The 19,055-nt window shown below is 42.0% G+C and overlaps 1 protein-coding gene across 4 annotated transcripts in view; it reads right to left on the bottom strand.

Annotated features, from left to right (window-relative positions):
• The window catches only part of LIMK2 (LIM domain kinase 2), a 53,188-nt gene that overhangs the window by 10,090 nt on the left and 24,043 nt on the right, over positions 1–19,055 (bottom strand). For all 4 annotated transcript variants that reach the window (XM_056530475.1, XM_056530490.1, XM_056530499.1 and 1 more), the window contains exons 3-14: positions 18,801–18,897; positions 15,156–15,265; positions 10,536–10,700; positions 9,734–9,824; positions 9,427–9,590; positions 8,914–9,088; positions 8,746–8,832; positions 7,517–7,645; positions 7,339–7,395; positions 7,177–7,242; positions 1,815–1,989; positions 1,652–1,707 (exon numbers count right to left, since the gene is read on the bottom strand). In XM_056530475.1, the coding sequence (XP_056386450.1) occupies positions 1,652–1,707; positions 1,815–1,989; positions 7,177–7,242; positions 7,339–7,395; positions 7,517–7,645; positions 8,746–8,832; positions 8,914–9,088; positions 9,427–9,590; positions 9,734–9,824; positions 10,536–10,700; positions 15,156–15,265; positions 18,801–18,897 (1,372 nt within the window). The remainder of the gene's footprint in view (positions 1–1,651; positions 1,708–1,814; positions 1,990–7,176; positions 7,243–7,338; positions 7,396–7,516; positions 7,646–8,745; positions 8,833–8,913; positions 9,089–9,426; positions 9,591–9,733; positions 9,825–10,535; positions 10,701–15,155; positions 15,266–18,800; positions 18,898–19,055) is intronic.

The raw sequence follows: 19,055 nt of genomic DNA, 5'->3' as shown, positions 1-19,055 counted from the left end.
GTTCCGCCTGCATCTCCCTCTCCTCATTCATTGCAGCGCGCGAGCTGCAGGAGAGAGGAGACGGGCAGAAGAGAGCCCCAGCCAGGCTCCAGATGACGTTGCGCCTGCCAGGGCCGCCCACTTCCTGCCCTCCGCAGGGCTACCGAAACTGATCTAAAAAAGGGAATTTTTATGGGGATTTTGATAAAAATAAATACAGGGATAGATGAAGTTAGTGTCAGGGACAGTTTGTGATAGGGAGGGGGATCGGGGAAATTTAAGTTAGTGATAGCTACTCTTTAAGATTTTCAGTTACAGAGAACTAGGAACCAGAACGTGGTGCCTGCCCAGTTACCATCTGCATCTGTCTAGACTTCATATGTCTCTTTTTTTCTCACAAGCATTATTGGATGCCAAAAGGTGCCATTGAAAGATAAACCTTTCTGCACAAAATAAGTTATATACAGTGACCCCCCGACCTACGATGGCCCAGACATACGATAATTTCAACATACGATGGCCCCTCAGAGGCCATTGCATGTTGAAGGTAGCATCAACATACGATGCTTTTGTATGTCGGGCCATCGCATAAACTGCTATATGGCAGCGCAGACTGCTTCAGCTGCTGCCGGATAGCCGTTTACGGTGACCCGTGTGGTCCGGTGATGGTCACTCACCTGTCCCCAACGTTCCGGACCGTCCTCTTCGGGATCCCCTGCATCGCCATTGCTCTTCATCATCGTCATCATGTCGGCGATGGAAAGCTACGTTCCCAGCCAGCAGAGACGGTCCGGAGACGCGCCGACAGTGATGGAGGGCGACATCCAGGGCAGCGGTGACAGTCCGGAGCGGCGGGGACAGGTGAATATAACTGCCTATTCTTTTCATTGCACGGATCCCTCAACATACAATGGTTTCAACAAACGATGGTTCATTTGGAATGAATTACCATCGTATGTTGAGGGACCACTGTATAAATACAGCTACACTAATGGAGAAACAAATTTAAAGGAAAACTGTCAGCCTGTTCACACACACTAAACTCAATGCACTGGGTTATAGTTTGGGTGAACAGGAGACAGACGATGGGTCACCTACCAAAATCCTTTCTGTAGGTCCGGAGATATGTCCCCTATAAGTTTATCTTCTTTATTCTCGGAATCATGCACAGGAGGTGGGGCCCTGCTGGCTTAATTTACATATGCATGTTCTGTGTCTCCACATCCTAATGACTCCTGTCGCTGGTCACATGAGCACCGACTCCACGTGATCAGCAACGGGAGTCACTAGGACGTGGAGACAGAACAAGCCCCACCTCCTGTGCCATGATTCAGGGAATATAGAAGAGGATCTTATAGGGGACATCTCTGGACCTACTGAACAGATTTTGGTAAGGGACACACTATAACCCACAGTGTATTGAGTTTAGTGTGGGTGAACAGGCTGACAGATTTCCCTTTAAAAAAAAGAAAAAAAAAACTCAATGCGGTGAAGCAAAAATGAGAAAAATAAAAGATTTAGATGGAATGCAAAGTATGAAGTGAAAGGCTACATTGTAACTGAATTGCCATAAAAAGTCAAGTCAACAGTAAATACCATGTTACGTTTAGAGTTTTTGTGTAACAAAACTGTTAATGTTGGGGTTTTTTACTCCTGTGAATAGTATTCTTACCTCACACAGGACAATCCCAAATGAAAACACATCCACCTTCTCATCATACTGTTTACCTAATATTGAATAATAAAGTTAAATTGAGTAAATTGAGTAAAATCCATATTATCAGAAGTATTTTTCTATTCATTCTAATGCACCAATAGTTATAATTTTCTGTTACCATTTAACATTTCTGGTGCCATCCAATATGGATTGCCCACCACAGTGTAACGTTTCCGACGGTCAGTCTTGCGCAGTGTTCTCTTTTTTGTGGGTGGCTTTTCTGGTGGGGGTTTTGGTTTCTCTTCCAGAATAAGCCTTGAAAGCCCAAAATCAGCTACAACCACAGTGCCATCCTACAAGAAAAGGACACAAACTAGCTCAAAAGAAAACAAACAAATCAAAAGAGGTGGTGGTGTGGCTTTGTGGCAAGGACAACAGACTTATTCTACAAAAGATCTGTGTCTTGTTACCCTCTACTAAATGTATACCTTTCTTCATCATGGGAAAAGGAAAAAAAAAAAACAAGATAAAGATCCTCTCCTAAAATGAAACCTTTTTCAGGCACTATGGTCCTATTCTTAGATAAACTCTAGATATAGAAAACCTATGATTTTGTTGATGTACAGTCAGGTCCATAAATATTGGGACATCAACACAATTCAAAATGTTTTGGTTCTATACACCACCACAATTAATTTGAAATTAAATTAACTAGATGTGCTATAACTGCAGACTGTCAGCTTTAATATGAGGGCATTTACATCCAAATCAGGTGAACGGTGTAGGAATTACAACAGTTTGCATATGTGCATCCCACTTGTAAAAGGACCAAAAGTAGTGGGACAATTGGCTTCTCGGCTGTTCCATGACCAGGTATGTGTTATTCCCTCATTATCCCAATTAAAATGAGCAGATTAAAGGTCCAGAGTTCATTTTATTTGGAATCTGTTGCTGTCAACTCTCAAGATGAGATCCAAAGAGCTGTCACTATCAGTGAAGCAAGCCACCATTAGGTTGAAAAAAACAAAACAAACCCATCAGAGAGATAGCCCAAACATTAGGCATGGCTAAAACAATTGTTTGGCACATTCTTAAAAAGAAGGAACACACTGGTGAGCTCAGTAACACCAAAAGACCTGGAAGACCAAGGAAAACAACTGTGGTGGATGACCGAAGAATTCTTTCCCTGGTGGAGAAAACAGAACACTCTCCAGGAGGTAGGTGTATGTGTGTCAAAGTCAACAATCAAGATAAGACTTCACCAGAGTGAATACAGAGGGTTCACAACAAGATGGAACCATTGGGGAGCCTCAAAAACAGGAAGGCCAGATTAGAGTCTGCCAAACGACATCTAAAAAAGCCTTCACAGTTCTGGAACAACATCCTATGGACAGATGAGAACAAGAACAACTTGTACCAGAGTGATGGGAAGCAAAGAGTATGGAGAAGGAAAGGAACATGATCCTAAGCATACCACCTCATCAGAGAAGCATGGTGGTGGCAGCTGCCAATGGAACAGCTTCTCTTGTATTTATTGATGACCAAACCAAAGAGTTTTTAAGGAAAGAAGTGGAATACTAGTCAATCACCTGACCTGAATCCGATTGAGCATGCATTTCACTTTCTGAAGACAAAACTGAAGGGAAAATGCCCCAAGAACAAGCAGGAACTGAAGACAGATGCAGTAGAGGCCTGGCAGAGCATCACCAGGGATGAAACCCAGCAATGTCTTCTGATGTTTATGGGTTCCGGACTTCCGGCTGTAATTGACTGCAAAGGATTTGCAACCAAGTATTAAAAAGTGAAAGTTTGATTTATGATTATTATTCTGTACCATTACTTTTGGTCCCTTAACAAGTGGGAGGCACATATGCAAACTGTTGTAATTCCTACACCGTTCACCTGATTTGCCCTTAAATTAAATCTGACAGTCTTGCAGTTCTAGCACATCTTGTTTGTTTAATTTCAAATCCATTGTGGTGGTGTATAGAGCCAAAAATGTTAGAATTGTGTCGATGTCCCAATATTTATGGACCTGACTGTATACTACATGTATACTAACTCACTGTTACCAGCAGTCTTGTCCAACCAACATAGTTTTCTGCCACAGGCATCTCAGCTGACAATGCCTTCCACTTAAATTGACATGAAGGGGCAGACTGGCACTACAGACAGTGTGAAGGGACCAGAGAGAGCCTTCATGGAGCTAGGCACCTCAATCTCACTACTTCCTGCTACATGCTTAGCAAACTGGCCCAAACATCGGAGCTCCGCTTTTTTCTTCCTGTGGAGATAAGTTACATATACCACACAATCCTCCAGGTGCTGACAGCCAAGCACTTTGCAAATCCCTGAGTTCTCCTCAGAAAACTGGGGTACAAGCTCTCCAGGCTCATTCCTTGCCTATACCAACTAAAGTATTGTGGAGGAAGACAAGTTGGTCAGCGACCATCACTATCCTAGACATAATTTGTGGGAATTGTTCCCACCACCAGGGAGCCCTGATTATTAAACTGGCCTAAACATTGCTACTTAACACATGGACAGAGTGGAGGACTGCCCTGCCACCATGCAGTTTTCAATAGATTCCACTAAGAAGCTAATACGCAACAAATAATTTACTGGATACCACTTCTGATGTCTGTTTGACAATAGGAAACATGTCCATACAATATCAAGCCTGGTGGACACAATACCTGATCAGGATTTCCTCCACTGCACTTGGCAGACAGCAAGAACAGGTCATAACATTAAAGGGAACCTGTCAGGATGAAATGCGTTATGAAACCACCATTAACACCAAATGCATCTCTTCATAATGTTTCCTGCCACGCCCGAGAGAGGAGTCCAATTTGTGAAGGAAAGTAAGCTTTGAAAGTGAGTGTCACGCCTCAGTATGCATGCTTACAGCCTTGACTTTGTGACTAGTTGTCAGAGGTCTCTGCTAAGAGGATTACTTGAGGTCATATGCATATGGTGTGTGCACGTTTAAAACTTATTTTTCTTCACACACAGAAATCATGCTGCAATTTCAGGGACATAGTAGGAAACATAATCAAGAGATGTATTATGTGTTGCTGGCAGTTTTCTAATAAAACTCATGCTAATAGGCTCCCTTTAATATCAACCCATCGTCTGACACAAAGCTAGGCTACAGCTGCATTCACACTCCTGGATGTAAGAGGTAAGCTCTCCAGGATGGGAGGTACATCCACCTTTCTTAGACACCTACTCCACCTACTCAATAACCCTGGGCCAACATTTTTTTTTACTTGTCCCTCAAAATAGACCTCAACATGCACTTTTTATGGTGCCTAAACACCTTCAATAGCTATTCGTTAACAGCTGTCTCTCCTGTTCAACCTATGCACATGAATGTATGACTTTCGTACGTTTCAACATATGGCACACGTTCATATGTTCTGAATAGAGCAAGGTGAAGTAAGCTGCTGCTACCAGGGCCCTCTTAACCCCTTAAGGACCAAGCCCATTTTAACATTGGACCAGGCCAATTTTATTTTTAAGTTTTTGTTTTTTCCTCCTCGCCTCCTAAAAACCATAACTCTTTTATATTTCCATCTACAGACCCATATAAGGGCTTGTTTTTTGCGTGACCAATTGTACTTTGTAATGAAACCTCTCATTTTATCATAAAATGTACGGCGAACCCAAAAAATTATTTTTTTAGGGAGGACATTAAATGAAAACCACAATTTTGCATTTTGGAGGGTTTTGTTTTCACACTGTACACTTAACGGTAAAAATAACATGTGTTCGTTATTCTGTGGGTCAATACGATTAAAATGATAACCATGGCTAGTTTTATATTTTTGTACCGCTTAAAAAAAATCTAAAACTTTTTGTACAAAATCGGTAATCTAAAATCACCCTATTTTGACCACCTTTTTCATTTTTCTGTATATAGGGCGGTATGAGAGCTAATTTTTTGCGCCATCATCTGTACTTTTTATCAATACCACATTTGCATACATAAAACATTTAGTTCATTTTTTATTAAAAAAATTTGCAATAAAATGTGACCAAAAAGCATCATTTTTGGATTTTTTTTTATTTTTTACATTTATGCCGTTCACCGTACGGGATCATTAACATTATATTTTGATAGTTCGGACATTTATGCACGCAGCGATACCAAATATGTTTATTTTTTTTAAATTACGCTTTTTGGGGGTAAAATGGGATTTTTATTGGGGGAGGGGATTTTTCACTTTTTTTTTTACTTTTAAAATTTTTATTTTTTTTATTTTTTTTATTTTATTTTTTTTTACACTTTTTATGTCCCCACAGGGGACTATCTATAGCAATAATTTGATTGCTAATACTGTTCAGTGCTATGCATAGGGCATAGCACTGATCAGTATTATCGGCTATCTTCTGCTCTGGTCTGCTCGATCTCAGACCAGAGCAGGAGACACCGGGAGACAGATGGAGGACCTCCGTCCGCCATTACAGATAATCGGATCCCCGTGGCAGCGCTGCGGGCGATCCGATCATCTATTTTAACATGCGCTTGCCGCAGATGCCATGATCTGTACTGATCACAGCATCTAAGGGGTTAATGGCGGATGGCGGCCATTACCTGCGGGTCCCCGGCTGCTGCTAGCAGCCGGGACCTGCAGTGTATGACGCGAGCACCGCTCCGATGCTCGCAGTCTTACACAGGACGTAAATTTACGTCCTGGTGCGCTAAGTACCGCCACATCAGGACGTACATTTATTTCCGTGGTCGTTAAGGGGTTAAACATTAGAGAATAAGCTGGTCCTGCTGAAATTTGCAGAGTTGGACAAATTTTTTATAATGTGTATGGGAGCCTTTAGGCCACTAAGGCTGTTCATACTGAAGAATTTCTGCACGGAATTCTGCATGAAAATTCTGCATGAATTTATAGCTAATTCACTTCAATGGAATTCCTGCAGCGGTAATTCTGCAGCAGAAATTCTGCTGTGTGAATGGGACAGCAGAATCCCATTAAAGAGGTTTGGCTATAAATTCATGCAGAATTTTCATGCAGAAATCCTTGCAGAAATTCTGCTGTGTGAACATAGCCTAACAGACAAACACCACTCATGCAGTATTTAATATAAGCAGTGTGTTGTCTGCCTACGCAGCAGTCCTGCTTAGATCATAAGAGTTTATTCACACGGTAGAATTTCCATACATTTAGTGCCGATTCCGTGTGGAAGTCATGCAGAATCCGCATGCTAAAATTATGAAGAGTGAATGCGAGTGTGGAATCCCATTGAAGTCTATTGGGCTTTCGCATGCGGAAATTCTTTCGTGTGAACATAGCCTAACACTAGAGGTTTGAAGGCTGTCTGCCCAGATGGAACTTGCTATATTTATCTTTGCATAGTGATTGCGCTAACTTTCCACTGAAGAGTTAACCTTGGCTCTGCAGATACACTAAGCTAAAGCTAATTTGTATTTATTTTGGAATCAAATAAAAAATATAGGTTTGAAAAAAAAGGATCAGGAAGTGAGAAGGGAGGAACTTGGGGATAATGCTAAAAAGCATTACCAGTTTGATAAGACAGTTGTGAGAGTTGAGGTCCCTGTGGATGATGCTCATGGAGTGAAGATATGCCTAAAAATAAAATTAAAATAAATTTACAACGTTAGTTTAAAGTTATAATACTGTTTTAATCTTACCATATAACTGTAGCAGAAGTATGAACCTTACCATGCCACATGCAATATCCTTAGCAAATGAGACCTTCTGTTGCCAAGGACATGTGTCCTACACAAGGAAAGATGAATTGGAGGAAAAAAAACAGTTAGTATTAAAGTATAAAAATAATTATTTACTGCATGAAAAAAAAAAAAAAAAAAGCTTTCCACACTTCATCTATAAGGCTTACCCCTCTTAAGAAATCTTTGAGGGTTCCACATTCTATGAACTCAGTTAGCAGGTTCAGCCTCCGATCCTTATAGAGAACACCAATAAAACGCAACACATTGGGATGATCCAGGGACCGCATGACCTTTACCTGCAAGACAGAAAAGATAAAATGCTAACAGGTATTCTAATTTGGCACATTAAAAAAGTATATTAAAGATAAATATAGACCTGTTTGATATGTTGATAATGGATGATTTTGTAAGATACCAATTTCTAAGCATTGCTTAGTTTTTCAGGATATACAAAGACGTACAAGTTTAGCCTATTACTCTGCAGTGTTGATCCAGAAAAAAATAACCCATGAGGTGTAGAGGCAATTTTCGTCTTCTCGGTAACAACAATTCCTTCCCCACATAATATTTGATAATCAGAACAAATCCATAGATCACTGATAATTCTGCACACTCTAGTGACTATAACCTTTAATAAAATGACACTCTAGAAATGTATCTAGGAACTATTGTAGTCAGTTCACAATGGCCACTTCCTCTGGCAGAGTTCCATAGTCTCACTGCTCTTACCGTTAAGTATTTATTTGTGTAGAAGCTTTTTTCCCGTCTAGGTGTGGAGGATGTCCACTTATTATTGTTGTTAGAGACTTTGGTATATTTCATTGTGTAAAAAAACACAGTGGCACTCATCAGACATTAAGATATGCTTTGGATAATTCATTTGCGGTACATTACAGCCTATGGCCATTTCAAGTACTTGCTATGCTTTCTCAAGGCCTTGAGAAAGGGTAGAAGGTATGCGAAACGACCATAGTCTTTAGAAGGTGCTCAGTCTTCAGCCTAAGCGCCTTATTTTTGTTGCCCATCTTTCATCGAGTACTACAGCTCCCAGCTTGATTAAAAGGTCTGTGCCGGCCCACACACTCATTCCAGTGTTATATTTTGGTTATGATTAGGTCATAGGAAAGATTGCTGTGTTGCCCCTTGAATATTTAATGCCCCTTGATATATAGAAACAAAATAACCCTTGATAATTATTATAAGTGTAGTCTACCCATTCCATTTATTAGTCTTGTTGCCCATCTTTGAACCTGCTTCAACTCTTTTATCACAATATTCCATGTGTTGTCTCTCTAGCGATTTGTAAAAGCTGTGGAACTAGGTTTTTGTGGTGTGCATATATGTCCTTTTTGATGCACCCCAGTTTTACTCTGCATTTTTCACTTACTCTACCTACCTCTGTGAGGAAAGTTTTTTGTGTCTGTTCATCGAACTGTATTAACTCTTTCATGACCATTACTTTCCCAGTTGCTCTGTGTGTGACCTGTAGACACAAAAGTACACAGTGTTGAATGGCAGTTCTTTTTGAAGGTTGAGGAATATGAGAACTGCTGTAAAAACTGACCTTTATGGCACGACCAAAGAAACCTTTTCCCAGTTCTTCACCGTGAAGAAGTTCACATGGTCGAAAGATCTGCTGAGGTCCACCTACAGCACAGCGAAGAGACTCTGACCGAGAAACACAACGGATATCTTTGGGAGAACAGGGCCCAGAGGAGCGAGTGTTACTGTTACTGCGCCTGAATAAGCAGAAGAACAAAAAGATAAACACATAAAACTGGATAGATATTAGAAGGCTCACTAAAAGTAATAGGAGGCGCTAATAACATCTCTGTATTTTTTATTAAAAAAAAGAGAAAACTATTAAAAAAAGAAAAATGCAACTGAGAACATATCCTGATGGATGAACCAGGAATGACAGGATGCAAACAGCGCAAGTTCAGTGGATCAATGTAGAGCAACAATGGACAGAACTGAAGAAACATAAAAATGAGTGGAGGACAACATATAAGTAGAGGGTTAGAAAAATCAGACTGGAAATGTTGGATTTAGAATTTAAGTGTGAGTGAAATCTAACCGGATGGAGCCACGCTTGGCATAACTTTCAGAGATGCTCTTTCCATCTCCTGGGTGCAAGGAGGGAGATTTCGGGGGTACTCTAGTCACAGGGGAGGTCTGTGGGGGGTTGTGCTCTACCAGAATCTGCAGGGTCCGGTCTGTGCAGCTAAGCAAATTATCAGCCTGAGGAAAGGGTGAAGGAAGGAGATAAGAAGCAGACAGCACATGAACTTAACCACTGTACTATTTATATATCATTGTTAAAACACCATATAAACACATACATAAGCCTTTATCTTTACAACAAGCCATGAAAGTTCTCTTACCTCCTTAGGTGGCATTGTATTGACAGGAGAGCCATTAATTTCCAAAATGTGATCTCCTGGATGCAGAAGGTTACGAGCTTCAAGTTTCACCCTGTAAGAAAGAAAGAAAACATTGTAACTGCAACCAGGTTGCACTGATAGTTGTCAGGGTTTGGAAGCAATCACAGTTTTCACAGGGGGTATGCTGTGAAAGCCCTAGAGGTACACGCAAAACATGTCTATAGTACATACATTAGTACATTTGTATTAGTAGTAGGGTTCTTTTTGGCCATATGATGTCCGGACACAGCAAAAACAAAGAAAAAGCATAGTGGGCTACACAATTTTACAGATGAGATGTTGTGAAATAAACATTCAGTTAACAGCTGCCATAATAGTTTATAGGTGAAAAATGCCAATGTGTGGCATCTGTCACAGGCATCTGTTTAAAAGATACTTCATTAGCTTTTCATGATGTATTTGTTAAATGAATTCCATAATAGCCAATGGGTGACATTTGCATAACAACTGCAACTTTCACCCATAGACCATTATGGCATCCATTTAATGCATATTATAACAGTCTATGGGTGATGGATGGATCTGTCATGGTCTCTGGTTAAGGTATATGCTGAAAGCCTTTCAAGGCCTTTAAAAATGCCAGACAAAGGGCAAAAAAATAAGACAACAGACTTTTCAGCCAATTGCACCTGATGGAAAATATAGCCTTACATTTATTGTTGAAAGCAAAAAAAAAGTTAAAAGAAAGAATAATGCTAAAAATACCAGTACAATTTTGGGCTGATAAGTGATCTAAACTCACTGTGTGACCTTCATGTCTTCCACTGACACAGAGAAGCCCCTGCTGCCTCCTGCATGAGGAGGAAGCCGTATAAGAGTAAGGGTGTGAGGATGTTGTTCTTTGGCAGATTCATTGCAGAGCCCCTCAAACTGTGGTCGTAATAGAAGTAGCTTGTGACATGGGCCACTGGAAATAGACAGAAGTTATATGAAGGAATATCATTAAATCAATAAAATGTTCATCAGTGATATAACAGTATCATGTGACAAATTGTATCAGTTTATATTTATGATCAAAGAGCTTATCCAGGAGTGAGTCACATGATCAGACACATGATCACATTAATCTTTTGCTCTAGTGTAAAAAGCTCAGCTTTAAGAGGTTGTTTCATTTGTCTCTAGAGCACAGTATACAGTGAAACCCCTCCAAAAGACCACCCCGTACCCAGATCAGATTTCCTATGAAAGTGTTTTAGGTTTCATCTTATATTATGCATACTGACCATTTTCTTTGCACCAATTTTTCTTTAGCTCAGATACAATTTACATATATATATATATATATATATATATATATATATATATATATACACACACACACACACACACACACACACACACACAGTGTGGATCAAAAGTTTGGGCACCCCAGGTAAAAATTTGTATTAATGTGCATAAAGTGCCAAGGGAAGATGGAAAAATCTCCAAAAGGCATCAAATTACAGATTAGACATTCTTATAATATGTCAACAAAAGTTAGATTTTATTTCCATCATTTACACTTTCAAAATAACAGAAAACAAAAAAATGGCGTCTGCAAAAGTTTGGGCACCCTGCAGAGTTAATATCTCTCCAGCGCTTTGTTGCCATCCATTTCTGGGTGCTTTTTGACATATGTTTGGGGTCATTGTCCTGCAGGAAGACCCAAGATCTCTGACACAAATGCATACAGTGGGAACCAAAATCAGTTTTGTTATCCTCAGATGCCTGATGTCTTGCACACATTCTAGGAACCCAGTGCCAGAGGCAGCAAAACAACCCCAAAACATCATTGAACCGCCACCATATTTCACTGTAGATACTGTGTTCTTTTCTTTGTAGGCCTCATTCTGTTTTCAATAAACAGTAGAATCATGTGCTTTACCAAAAAGCTCTATCTTGGTCTCATCTGTCCACAAGATGCTTTCCCAGAAGGATTTTGGCTTACTCAAGTTCATTTTGGCAAAATGTAGTAGTTGTTTTTTTATGTCTCTGTGTCAGCAGTGGGGTCCTCCAGGGTCTCCTGCCATAGCGTTTCATTTTATTTAAATGTCGATGGATAGTTTGCACTGACACTGATGCTCCCTGAGCCTGCAGGACAGATTGAATATCTTTGGAACTTGTTTGGGGCTGCTTATCCGCCATCCGGACTATCCTGCATTGACACCTTTCATCAATCTTTCTCTTCCGTCCACGCCCAAGGTGATTAACTACAGTGCCATGGGTTGCAAACTTCTTGATAATGTTACGCACTGTGGACAAAGGCAAATCTAGATCTCTGGAGATGGACTTGTAACCGTGAAAATGTTGATATTTTTCCACAATTTTGGTTCTCAAGTCCTCAGACAGTTCTCTTCTCTTTCTGTTGTCCATGCTTAGTGTGGCACACACAGACACACAATGCAAAGACTAAGCGAACTTCTCTCCTTAGGATCTGCTTTCAGGTATGATTTTTATATTGCCCACATCTGTTACTTGCCCCAGGTGAATTTAAAGGAGCATCACATGCTTAAAATGTTTTATTTTTCCACAATTTTGAAAGGGTGCCAATCATTTTGTCCAGCCCATTTTTGGAGTTTGGTGTGGCATTATGTGCACTTTGCTTTTTTCCCTACCTTTATTGGTTTAGCTTCAATACACACAAAGGGAATAAACATGTGTATAGTAAAACATGTGTTACTGCAATCCTTTTCTGTGAAAAATACTTAATTTTCTAGAAAAATGTCAGGGGTGCCAACATTTACAGCCATGACTGTATATATTTAACAAACAATTACAATTAAGGAAGTACGCAGCATAGAGGATAAGTGTCTGATTGTGGGGGGTCCGACCATGGTTGGACCCTCCATAATCTCCTGCACGGCAATCTCCTGCACGACGCCCCATTCTCTGCATGAACAGAGCTGCGTCTGCCCTTGCATGAAGCTGTGGGCCACACGTTCCCTCCATGCATCTCTACAGAAGAGCCAGTGAAAAAGCATTTGTGTATCTCCGGCACTCCCAAGAGATATATGGAGGGGTGTGTTGACCACCACTTTGTGCAAGGGTCGACAGTCTCCTTGCACAAAGTGGAGATCGCTTCGTGCACAATGAGAGGGGCGCTGGTGCAGGCGATTGCAGGGCTCCCATCTGTCGGACGCCCCCGCGATCAGACACTTAGCCCCTATCCTACAGATAGGGGATAAATTGTTTAAAGGAGAACGCCGGTATGGGAAAAAAAAAACACTTATCCCCTATCCTAAGCATAGGGGATAAGTGTTAGATCGCGGGGGGTCCGACAGCTGGGGCCCCCTGCGATCTCCTGTACGGGGACCCGGCTCGCTCCTGCTCAATGCAGGAGCCGAGGGTTTTCGACCAGCCGAAGCTGCGGCCGACATGCCCCCTCCATTCACTTCTATGGCAGGGCCGGAGATTGCCGAAGGCAGCACTCCAGCCCTGCCATAGAAGTGTATGGAGGGGGCGTGTCGGCCGCAGCTTCGGCTGTGGTCGAAAACGCTTGGCTCCTGCATTGAGCAGGAGTGAGCCGGGTCCCCGTACAGGAGATCGCAGGGGGCCCCAGCTGTCGGACCCCCCGCGATCTAACACTTATCCCCTATGCTTAGGATAGGGGATACGTTTTTTTTTCCCACCCATACCGGAGTTCGCCTTTAACAACACAGTACTCCTTTCACAAACCTAAATAAATAAAGACTCCTTCAATACTCAACTTAGCAGACATAACATTTCATGAAAACACGTCTATAATATTCATATTTTTGATATTTATTTACCTGGTATTTATCTTTTTATGCGTGCCACCCTTTAACCTCATTACAGTACTTATTTGTTGTAGAAATTCCTTCAAGGTAGGATATTGCCTATAAACAATTATGGTCTTGTGTGTTTGACAGAGAACATGTAGTACAGCTAGATTTATGTAATCATCCCCAAGACATCCTATACATCAGTGTTTCCCAACCAGGGTGCCTCCAGTTGTGTCAAAACTACAACTCCCAGCATGCCCGGACAGCCAAAGGATGTCCAGGCATGCTAGGAGTTGTAGTTTTGACACAGCTGGAGGCACACTGTTGGGAAACACTGCTCTACATAACCAAGAACACATGCCAATAGGGTGGCTGAGATTTGAAGGTGAAATTCAGAAAAAATATTGGAGAAAATGCTATTCCCAAAAGTGTAAAACGGACTACAAGACCAAAACAAAAAAATGTATAAGATCAGTTCAAGACAAATGACACATGGCGCACTTTTTAATGCAATTTTGGCAGGTCACATCTCACTGTATAGTTCAGATTTATTTTAAAAACGGAAGGAAGTTTTCACATTGCTACTTCTACCTAAGCAGGCAGAGACATATGTAAGCATCCAAGTTGTATTTGACTAATATGCCACACCTGTTTGATAATAATAATTTAAAGAAAAATCATCACCCAAACTTTGAAGCACAAAAGTGTTTGCAGTAAAGCAAGCAAATCTCCTTAAATATGATGTGAACGCCATGGTAAAAAATGCACCGGTCCAAATACCTACACATATGTGGTATGGGGTGTGATGCAGGGCAGATGGAATTACCCTAGGGCAGATGGCATTAACCCGTTGTATTTGTGACGCCAGGGCGTGGTTTATCCTCAATACCACCCAAAGGTATACCGCTGAATCCTGGGCTAGGCACAGGGGCAATAATAACTCAGACGCCAAGTTACGGACAACGATAGCTTTACTGAGTGACAGATGGTACAGTGTAGCCGGGCCCATGGAGGTGACCAGTGAATTCAGAGACCTTAAGGGCTTGCTGGGACTTGCAGTAGTTTTGGACAATTTAGTGCAGGCCATGTTGACTTGACAATAGATGACAGTGACTAACTTGACTTGACTGGAGACAGACTAAGCTGTGACTTTAGCTTACTTATAGACTTGTGGCTGCAGACTTGACTTGAGGTCTCCTATTACTCCAGACACACTCCTAGACTCGACTGCACCTCATCAAAGACTCAGGAACTTAGAGAGAGAAGAGACTCCTCCCAGGGCTTTTATGGGGGAGACTCTGGTGGGGTCCCATTGGTCACCCTTAAGTCACCTGGTCACTGATACCTCCTGGGTAACAATCACATGAAAACTCACATGACAACTGATGATCACATATTAACCTTTCTTAAAGATACAACATTCTTATATACATAACATAGGGGATAATATTCAATTACAGTAGAACAGATGCAGGGGGGCCCCAAGAGGGCACTGCAGGGAGGCTGCCTGACAGGGCAGCAAGGGTACAGGGTAAAACTCCCGTACTGGGCCACCACACATACATTTTATTCCTCAAGTTTTTTAGTTCCAATTCTTACACAAGATAAGAGGTCAGAATATTTCATTAGAGCGTTCTTACCAAAATAGAGTTGTGCTTTCCACCAAGCTGAACGACTCTCCCTCCTCAATGACTGCATGGCATCCAGAGCAGGAGAAGCATTCAGGATGGAACTTGTACTGGGAGACCACCTGAAGAACAGTGGAAAAACTTAAAGTGTTACCCTGTTTACACCCTACCCTGAAAATAAGCCCTAGCTGGATTATTGGGGTGGGCTGCAATATAAGCCCTACCCCGAAAATAAGACCTAGGGCCAGGGGTACTCAACTGGCAGACCGCAGCCGCCAGAAATGCGATGCGGACCCCCCCGCCCCCACCTTTGGCTGGTCCCTTGGCAAGTTAAATGAGCCGGGGCAGGGACGCTGTCGCTTTAAAACGTCAGCGCGTATGCACGCCCGAAGTCACGGACGTGTCCCTGCCACGGCTGCTACCGGTAAGCAGCAGAAGGAGATCCCGCGGCCGAGAGCTGCAGCTTCAGTGCTGGTTTATTATGGCAGAGGGGTGGGGGGCACTGTAGGAGTGTGGAGGATGACGGGGGAAGGGGAGGATGGGGGGCTGTAGCAGTGTGGAGGATGGGGGGCTGCAGGAATGTGGAGGATGGGGGGGTGCGGCATCCTCCAGACTGCTACAGCCCCCCATCCGCCACACTCCTGCAGTCCCCCCTACCCTGAAAATAAGCCCTAGTGTGTTTTTTGTGACTAAAATTAATATAAGACCCGGTCTTATTTTCGGAGAAATACGGTACTGTTTCTTGTCATAGAGACATGTCAAATGTTTTGATCAGGGTCTGGGTCCTGAGAACTCCATCAAATTGCTAGACCGAATGTGGAGAAACATTCAGACCGATGCCGGCCGGGCAATTGGTCCGAATTCATTCAGGCTGCGCTCGCTCCTTGCCTGTCAATCAGACAGGCGAGAGCGAGCGCTGAGAGCGCATTGGCTCCCAGGCCTCACACGCCGGCCGGCCCCGCCTCCAGCTGCTGCCTCAGGACGTAATGGACATTGGTATGTGTTTCGGGTGGGGGTGGGGGGATGAAATGTATTGCTTTGAGGGGAGGGGGAGGGGGGTAGCGCCACAGCCATGTAATGTATTTCGGGAGGGGGTTTGCGGGGGTAGCACCGCGGCCATGTAATGTATTTCGGGTGGGGGGTTGCGGGGGTAGCACCGCTGCCATGTAATGTATAACAAAGTTATTGTTTTCACCTGTACAGTATACCTCCAGTTGTTTCCCCACTACAACTCCCAGCATGCCCTGACAGCCAATAGATGTCAGGGCAAGCTGGGAGTTGTAGTGGTGAAACAGCTGGAGGCACACTGTATAGGTGAACTAAGGGCGGAAGTGTTGGCCCCAGCAGGCATCAGTGACGTCGCGCCTGCTGGGGAAGTCTGCCTGGTAGTGAGCACACTACCAGGCATACAAAAAGGCATTTCTACCAAAGTAAAAAAAATAAATATTAAAGGCAGGGAGGGGGTAAGGGATAGACAGGCAATAGGCAGGGACAGAAAGAAAAAAAAAAGGATGGTGGGAGCTACCCTTTAACAATACAGGCTGTGATAATCGAGCAATGTAATGGCTTGTAAATCCCTATATCTTTCTATGAAACATCATCCCAATATTTATGACTCATCACAATACTATATACGGTTTTATGTAAGTTTTCATACATGGGTTTTTATTACAAAACATGTCAAGGAAAATAAGGGAGCTGAAAATATATAGGAAACAATGCAACAAATTGTTCTTTTCTTGTAAAAAGTTGGTTACTAAAGTAACAAGTTTCAAAAGTCTAGTTGTTACTTTTGAACGGTGTCCATTTTAGGACATAGTCAGTAGTCACCTATACCACGACGGAGTTGCGGCTGATGACTGAAGGCAATTGGTCCGAGGGAGGACGCGGGACGCTGTTTTGCCTGACGGAGGACGGAGTTGCGGCTGATGACTGACGGCGATTGGTCCGAGGGAGGAGGCAGGATGTTGTTTTGCCTGAATGAGGACATAGGTACAGCTGACGACTGACGATGTCCTAAAATGGACACCATACTTTTGCATAAATTACACCTTTGAGGGGATTTGAAAAAAAGGAATGTGGACCAGGCAACCAAAGCCACTGTGTCAGAATTAAGTAGAATTAAGTCACTACACTAGTCTGTAATTTTTATCTCCAGGAAACCTGTTTAGGTTCTGCACTGAACTGGAAAACACTGTAGGTAGGTAACAGAAGCAGCAGCATGGCCGAAATAACTGATACAGAAGAAAAGTAAAAGGCTACTGAACAAGGGGGAGAGTAAGAAGGAAGCAAATGAACCAAACAAAGTTCCAATGATTTCCTTTCACATGGCTTTAGTATTTACTCCCCAGTTGCTGAATTAAATGCTATTTTGTCTTCTACTGATATTTAAAACCCCAATCCTACAACAATCCACCACCTATATCATATGCAACCCCAGAGCATGTATAATGATAATACTACAAAGAAATAGGGGTAGACTCAACAATTAATGAATAATGCAAAATCTTTATTAAACATGGACAAATACAGATAAAAAACTTTAAAAACACACACAATACAGCAAAAAAGTCCTGCAGGGTAATGGTCAGTAAGGAAAGGTGCAGAGCAACAATGTTTTGCTCTAAAAAGCATAAGGTGGGGACTGTAAACATATAACACAGTGTAAGGCGGTAACCAGGTCCAGGAAAAGTAATAGTATGAACAAAACTGCACAGTCCCCAATGAGTCAGCAGTAAACATGAAGAAAAAAAGTGCATAAAAAGTCACCAACATCCAGATGAGGTAACTGACCCCCGGAGGCCAAACAGCCTACAAATCCACTAGACATTACCTGCAGGAAAGATACCACCCTAATGCGTTTTGCATGCGGCTTGATCACAGGGCAAGGTCTGTGTTTTTAAAGTTTTTTTTAACTGTATTTGTCCATGTTTAATAAAGATTATGCATTATTCATTCATTGTTGAGTCTACCCATATTACTTTGTAGGATAATGCTGGTATTTAAAGTATGACAACATGTGGCGGAATGCCATTTCCTGAGTAGATGTAGATTTATCCCCTTAACTTCAATGGGAAACTTAAAATATGCATTTAAATCTGCAGCTATTGTGGATTTTGTTGCAGAAACCTTGCAGATCTGCAGCAAAATCCACAACTGATGATTTTCAAAAACAGAAGCTTACAAAAAATGTTGCAATGTATAAAAATAATCTTCATGATCACAAATACGATAAATACTCTTAGAATAAGGTTTTTATACACAGAATGTTTTTCTATTTTGTTTACATATCCGAACTATGATCCCTCAGTGGCAAATTTGCACCACTTTGGTTTCCCTTTTGAGCATAAAAGTCACCAGACATCACTCAGAATGCGGTCACCCACTTTACTTTAAATTCTGTTTACTTGTAGGTCTTAAAATGGAAAAACCTAAACAAACTTTCCAGTGTAAGGACATACAGGACCCAGATCTCAGCTTCCTAAACTAGGTAGGGGAGTGGGATAGTACACTGTACTCTAGCCTCACCAAAAGTTTCAGATTTTGGGTGGAGGAGCGCATGACAATATCAAGGACATATCCACATCTACATGAATGAAATAACTACAAAAAGTATGCACTGTAGAAATGGGAGCAACTAGTGGTTGTAGGGATTACCATGGCCGGTCCTGTCATACGCAGCTTGCAGCTAACACAGGGTTCAGGCTGTAAAGTCCAGGGCTCCACAGGGGAGAGTCCAGTTGAGTCAGACTTCCTGTAACATTGAAGAAAAACATGTAATGAATTAGAGACTGCCAGCCATTGTTCCGCCATTCCTTCTAATTATTTGGCATATATTATGCACCTCAGAAATTCTCTTCTTAAAAGACAGCAAAACAAATACCTTAACATGTGATTAACTGAGTAAGTCAT

This window comes from Hyla sarda, chromosome 1 (genome assembly GCF_029499605.1).
Source record: "Hyla sarda isolate aHylSar1 chromosome 1, aHylSar1.hap1, whole genome shotgun sequence".
Classification (NCBI taxonomy): Eukaryota; Metazoa; Chordata; class Amphibia; order Anura; family Hylidae; genus Hyla; species Hyla sarda.
This window is presented reverse-complemented; position numbering and strand designations above follow the sequence as displayed.